Source organism: Malaya genurostris, chromosome 3 (genome assembly GCF_030247185.1).
Source record: "Malaya genurostris strain Urasoe2022 chromosome 3, Malgen_1.1, whole genome shotgun sequence".
In the NCBI taxonomy this organism is placed as follows: domain Eukaryota; kingdom Metazoa; phylum Arthropoda; class Insecta; order Diptera; family Culicidae; genus Malaya; species Malaya genurostris.
In genome coordinates this window covers 2,204,475-2,211,022 of record NC_080572.1, presented here as the reverse complement: position 1 = coordinate 2,211,022, position 6,548 = coordinate 2,204,475, and the positions used below count along the sequence as shown (strand labels likewise).

Sequence of the window (6,548 nt, the reverse complement as noted above, 5' to 3'; positions counted from 1 at the left end):
CGCTCCAAATCCGTTTTCCCTCTGAATGGGAGCAAATATAGTGAATTATTGTTATTTGAAACGGAGATTACTAAACGTACGTATCATTAATAGAAACATAATTGAACTTTCCGTTAAGAGTTTGTACTTTCTAGGAGTTTTTTAATCTGCCGTAATAAAATCAGATTATTGAATTGGAAATCGCATTCTTCTTCGTTTACTCAAATAACAGTGGGCCTTAGCCAGTTGAGAATCGCTTCCGACACAACACGGCTATCTAGGCTGCTCAGAAAAAGATTTTCCATTGGTGGTTGAGCAGCCGGGAAAAACTCGCTACTTACTCGACGTAGTTTGGGTATCTCTTTCGTCAACATATTGGTGTGAGGGGAGAGTTTTAACGAAACAAAAACATTGATTTAAATAAATTAAGTAAATACTATACTCAGTTCCAAACAAAACGAATAACAACACTCGCTATACACAAATCAGATACTCTGCGCTCAGGATTTTGCGAATATTGACACGTCCAGTTCTATGGGAGTCACAATCCACTTTTGCGAATCCTTTTTCTCGTCACAGGTTTCCATCCGCAGCGTACTGTTATCCTTCATACTGACCGCGAAACATTTGCCATGTTTGACACTTTTCAACTGTCCGGTTTCCATGACGTACTGCCAGGCTTGGTTCTGCCGCGAACGATGGCAACCATAAATACCTAGAGCATCTCCGGTATAGTCGATACAGTGCTTGTAACTGTTCAATTCCTGATAGTAGTTATGAGTCCAGTATTGGTCAGTTCGTTGATGATCGCAGGCTGCCATGATCACTATATTACGTTTCGCTCGATACTCCAAACACGTGTCATTTCCCAATGCTTTATTTTTAACCTAAAACAAAGTAGCCTGTTGTTATTTTCTGAATGTTTCTTCTGTAGCCCCAGTTTACCTCTCCATGGAAAGCGCCTACTACGAGTGGATTCCTCATCTCAGGAAAGGCATTTTCAATATAATATCGAAATGTTTTGCAGTTTGCCTTTCGCCTAATCTCCTTTCTACCAGAAACATCTCCCAATTCTTTCTCCGGATATTGAGGAATACCATAAATATCGAAAATAACCTGCTTATACTCATCCATCCACACCTCCGCCAATCGCAACGAATTCGCTCGCACCACGTCTTTGCTCGTTTCAGACAAATAAGGATGTCCGGTTTTCTGGATGTGTGCTACCCTCGAGCAAGGAACGGTTACCATCTTTCCCCCGCAGATCCAGCTTTTCATCGACAGTTCGATGTTCTCGATTCCGTAGATGTCAAAACCTTCGTCATACCAACCGAGCAGTTCGAAGAAAGTTCGATTTATTGCAAACAGTCCTCCCGCCATCGCCGGTGTATCGAACGGCTCCATCGGGTTGTCGGGCTTATGCAGTCGACTCCATCGACCCCACCATCCAAAGTTCAAATCCCAGTCGTACGCTCCGTAATAGGACGGAGCGTTCTCGGTGCGCAAGCGCATATCGTGCTCATCGATCCAGTCGATCGTGGGAATGGCAATCGTTCGCCAGTTTCGGGCTACCGAGTCCAGTAAGGCTTCTAGCCAACCTGTCGAAAAAAAAGAAGTAAAAGACGCTATGTATGCAAGAAAGCAAACAATTATTTGTTTCATCCATTGAAGTAAACAGCGTTCGTTAAATTAAATTCAACAAAACCTTCCATTACATAATCATATTTTCGGTATTCCTACAGAGTTGGATCTAAATCTGTGCAGTTTGATTGTGGCATTTGAAACAATCTCTAAACTCATTCAAAAGTACAGTGTCAAATGAAACACTTCAATGATAAAACCAATTTCCGAAGTATGTGATATTTGTTCTGTACATACTGGTGTTCATGATAAGACTTGTTTGTTAAATGTCCAATAACGTTACGAGTAACTGTTGAAGGAACCGAGATTGTTTTCTTTTGATTATCAGGATGCTACATACGGTTTGTCACAACTCGTTAGAAAACAGCTACACCATCTACTGAGCTTTTGAAACGTGCTAATGAACACAGAAAAAATTCTTGTCACAGGATATAAGTATTAGCACATAATTCCACCAAAAAGTACAAAGCAATATATGACTTACTTTTGCACTGCTATTTCTAGTAGTTAGTAGGTCAAGGGTCAAGAATCAAAATACAATAAAATGTGAAAAACAAACAGCAGTTTTAGCACACACAAAAATTGCATAGTGTAGTTTTTCTGTTTTGCCTTTCTCTATAGAAAGGTATTAGAATTGCTGGAAAAACCGACTTTCGAACGGAGCATCGGAGACCCATAGTGTTATATACCATTCGACTCAGTTCGACGAGATCGGAAAATGTCTCTGTGTGTGTGTATGTGTGTATGTGTGTGTGCACTTTTCGAAGATATTTGAACGCGCTCAATTTTCTCAGAGATGGCTATACCGATTTTAACAAACTTAGACTCGTTTGAAAGCAACTATTGGGCCATTGATCAAGTTCAAAGATCAAACGGCTGTGACTTTTGGTTCCGGAGATATGATTGTATAAGTGACGTAACCGATAAAACGCGTTGATTTTTACCACTCTTATTTGGGGATCACCTCTAATGTCGTAAACCGCTATTGTTCAAAAGTTTAAGCACCTCGGAAAATGTCCTCATGAAAAAAGTGAGCTAAATCGGACATGCGTAAGGGGTGCTGCGATTAGGGTTTGAAAATTTTCGATCTTGAAAAAGCACCATAGGGGGGAGTACATGAAATTTCCAAAATCGAACATTTTTTTTTTGATGCCGAAACTCTTAAAACTGCATGAAACGTCGAGATTTAGTGTCATCTCAAAAAAATTTTTTTTGAGAAAATCATCTCTCTGGGACTTTTGATATTTTTTCAAAGTCCCAAAATGTCAATTTTTTCAAAAAATTTTTTTTTAGAGATGACACTAAATCTCGACGTTTCATGCAATTCTAAGCCTTTTGGCATCAAATTTTTTTTTTCGATTTCGGAAATTTCATGTATGATGATTTTATGCTAGTTAAGTGGTATCACTTAATGTTTATGATTACTGGGGACCCAACCATGTTTTAGGCTTTGCTTTCTATTAACATTTGAATTATTTGATCTTGGCTGTTGTCCCTTGTTTCGGAAGGCTAGAACGGAGAGAATTTAATTCCATGAAGAGAATTAAAGCAATGAGAATTAAATGAAATTCATTTCGCAAGTAATGTTTATTTTGACCATGACGAATTTCTAATGGCAGAATATTCATTACTCATATTTCAGTAAATAATAAGGGGCTGAATAAATACATATAATAATTATTATTATTGCTCAAAAATCAATGTTTTTATGAGAATGTAAAGCGACCGGTTTGATGATGTTCACAGCGGCAAAGAAATTTATCGGAATTGTTCGGCCGTGAAGTTAAAATTCAAGCATTTTTTATCATTTAGGGGTTTTTGGCTTCGGCCTTCCGGAATATCAGCACGTTGATGTTGTTGACCATCTACTATATTTGAAAGGATGAGAATAAGATTCTTCGGAAAATTTCCATTTTATTGAAATAAACAAGTTATTCATAAATTTATATATTAATTCTGAGATTGAACCACACAAAAATAGAATGTAAATTAACCGCAAATGACCAACGTATTTAACTTTTGTCGGTTTTGGAAACTGAAACCCAAAGAGACCAATGGCACTTTGGATATTCGTCAATGAAACGAGACAGATTTTAATTTTTTTTCACTTCATGTGTTATGTTTCATATGGAATTTTATAGCCAATCGCACTCAAAAATTCGGATGATAATAATAATGATGAATAATAATGATGTTCACAGCGGCAACGGATTTCACTCCGTGTTTACATATATAAGTTTTTGCAGTGTTGTTTAAATGATAATGCGCATGCCATCCACGAGTCATATTATTTCAAAACCCACATCGCTAATTTCTGCTGAATCGTTATGTACCCAATACCTCAAAAAATATATGCAGTTCATGTTCGCTGAACAATAAACAAGCTTGCAGTATCTTGTATTTGAGTCTTAGTTTACATTACAAAAGATATATCAGTTCAAGATAAAAATGCGTCAATTTTTGTGATCGCAGCAAGCCCAACTATACAACTGTCAACTTTATTGTACCCGCAAACACACATACACACACGATTATCAGCGCACTAAGAACCGTCGCCTGCCAACCGAAAGAAACCAATCCACCAATGGCATATGAGGTAATTAACTCATGTCCTATTGGTTGGGGCATTAAAATTATTTAATAATTATCTTTTGTTATATTTTCGATTCACTGTATTAAAAACTGAAATTGAACGCAGCGGTTCTCGGCCTACCCTTCAAACCAATTCATCGAACAGAGTTGGTCGCTCTGATTTTATCCTAAATGAATGAAACGTGTGACTAAGCTATTATGTTTCACAATAATATACCGCATAATAAACCGTATCAGGTTAGTTCATACCAACTGTGCACTCAACGTGGGCATCCAGGAATGTAATGACCTCCGCGGTTGTGTTCTTCGCTCCCATCAGTCGAGCTCGTATCAGTCCTTGTCGTTGAGTAGCTCGCAGGATTCGCACCTTTGGAAACGATCGTAAGTAGTCATCGAGTTGTGTTTTCGTGTGAGCTACATGCAAATCAAACCACTGTTTCAACAAGATTTTCTAATCATCTCACGCGATCACTTACGTAAATAGGAAAAATCGTCAACCAGTATAATCTCCTTTATAAGGTTGGGTGGTGATCGATCCAGTATCGAGTGAACCGTTCGTACCAACACCGACCAGGCTTCATTGTAGAACACAATCACGATGGAAGTTTCCGGTAGATTTTTTAGAAATCGGTCAGGCTGCCTACACCATTTATCGCGTATATCCGGCAATCGCCTTTGTACTGATATCAAATCGGACATGTACTGATTCAAGCCCTGAGTGTCATAACCATTCTTAACAATATCGGCAACGGCCTTGTTCGTAACCCCAAGTGAAACCGCAGCTCCCATGTCTCCTGGCGGAGTTGGTAATCTTGGATCCAGCGTTTGTGACACGTACACAAAATCTATCGGCGTTTTCACTTCGGTCGATTTGGCGGTCGATGGTGATGAGTAATTGGTGTCGCTAGACATGAAGCTCAAATTTTTCAAATGTCTCGAACGTATTATATTCTGCAAGTCGGAAATTTCCCAGCTTGAGCCGTACAAAGTCACCAACCCTAAAACCGCCACGATCGCAAACAGTGTTCCAAAAAGCCATTTTTTTCTAAACGTCTGATCCACAATTGCCACGAGGACGGATTTTTTAAGCCAAGCCAAAAAAATAACACACACGATTAAATGTATAAGTTTATCGCGATAATCAAATAAATGCGTTGAATTAGGAATGATTGATAATTACCCGATTCATACTTCACCGGCGACTTGTGTGTGGCGGACTGAACTGAATAAGCTCATCGACATACCAATTAGACAAGTTGTCGCGCGAAGGTGTTTGCGATACACCAGTTGGACGTGCGTTATCAAAGACAACAAAGGTAGCGGTAGCGGTGATAACCATGTTTGATGGTTGGGCCGGTTGGGGATTGGCGGTCGGCGCCACCCCTTTAGAATGCATTCCTACAGCCGATGCACCATTTATTCAGTACAATTGACGTCGTCTAAGCAGACAGACCTTCTTCGAGCAGTTGTACAAACAAAGCAGGCGACAATCACGACACTGTGCTTTGAAAGCTGGCACAGTTGTTGTGCTCTCGCTCGTTCGGATTGCTTTGATCAGCATATTTCACCTGTCGGCATGTATGAGTAGAACGTTGCTAGGGGAAGGTCGTTTGTTTTGTTTTTGTTTGGAATGATTCCTTCACTCAAAACCTGTTTTAATCCACCTAGTGGTGTAATGATGCCTTTCTCATATTACTTATTTTTTCAGAAATATCACCAGAAGATTTTTTTTCAATCTTGAATAGAATAAGAAACTTTCTTTGGGTATAAGCTAACATAACCTTTTCAAATTGTAAACAGTTATGTCAAGTTGATAAGAATTTTTCTTTATTTTGCATCGTCGCACTAAATGATTAAACACACTTTACCTTATAGTTCTGGAACCGGAAATCGGACCCGGATGAAATAAAAAAGCAACCTATAAGACTGTAGGAACTTTTATTTGAGCCTGTTTGTGGAAATCGATCAAATCATCCCTGTGAAAATTAAGTGAGTCTCGTTTTTGACGTTTTTTTTTGACTACTACTTCTGATACTTCTGGAACGAGTAACTTGGAACATGTATAACCAAAGTCGGTTCGTTTAGTAAGTTACTAATATAGCCTACAAATTGAATCAGTTTTAAGCAAAATCTAGAAGAATTTTACCCTTCGTCACTTTAAATGACGGTGTAAAATTCAATAGCAACTTACAGGACTACCCTCACACCCACATACATTGCTCAGCTCGATGAACTGTGCCGAATTATTTAGAGCACTTAGCCCTTCGGGTCAATTTCCACTGGTCAATTTTTCAAGTGATTGACTTTCTTTATGAGAAAGGCAATAAGTGCACTTT

General features: G+C 38.8%; 1 protein-coding gene across 1 annotated transcript; it reads right to left on the bottom strand.

Annotated features, from left to right (window-relative positions):
- Positions 1 to 394: 394 nt before the first annotated feature.
- LOC131437793 (putative polypeptide N-acetylgalactosaminyltransferase 9) lies at positions 395 to 5,505 on the bottom strand. Its single transcript, XM_058607374.1, has 5 exons — positions 5,393 to 5,505; positions 4,689 to 5,265; positions 4,462 to 4,626; positions 925 to 1,577; positions 395 to 866 (listed from the first exon to the last, which is right to left on the bottom strand). The coding sequence occupies exons 1-5, from the start codon at positions 5,399 to 5,401 to the stop codon at positions 480 to 482; spliced, it is 1,791 nt and encodes a 596-aa protein (XP_058463357.1). The 5' UTR covers positions 5,402 to 5,505; the 3' UTR covers positions 395 to 479.
- Between the last annotated feature and the right edge of the window lie 1,043 nt (positions 5,506 to 6,548).

Bases quoted from the DNA above. Each gene is read 5' to 3' on its own strand.
- LOC131437793 (XM_058607374.1), bottom strand. The intron at 4,627-4,688 runs GTAAGTGATCGC...ATTTGCATGTAG, and splicing joins TGACGATTTTTCCTATTTAC to CTCACACGAAAACACAACTC. The intron at 1,578-4,461 runs GTATGAACTAAC...TTTTTTCGACAG, and splicing joins CCACGTTGAGTGCACAGTTG to GTTGGCTAGAAGCCTTACTG.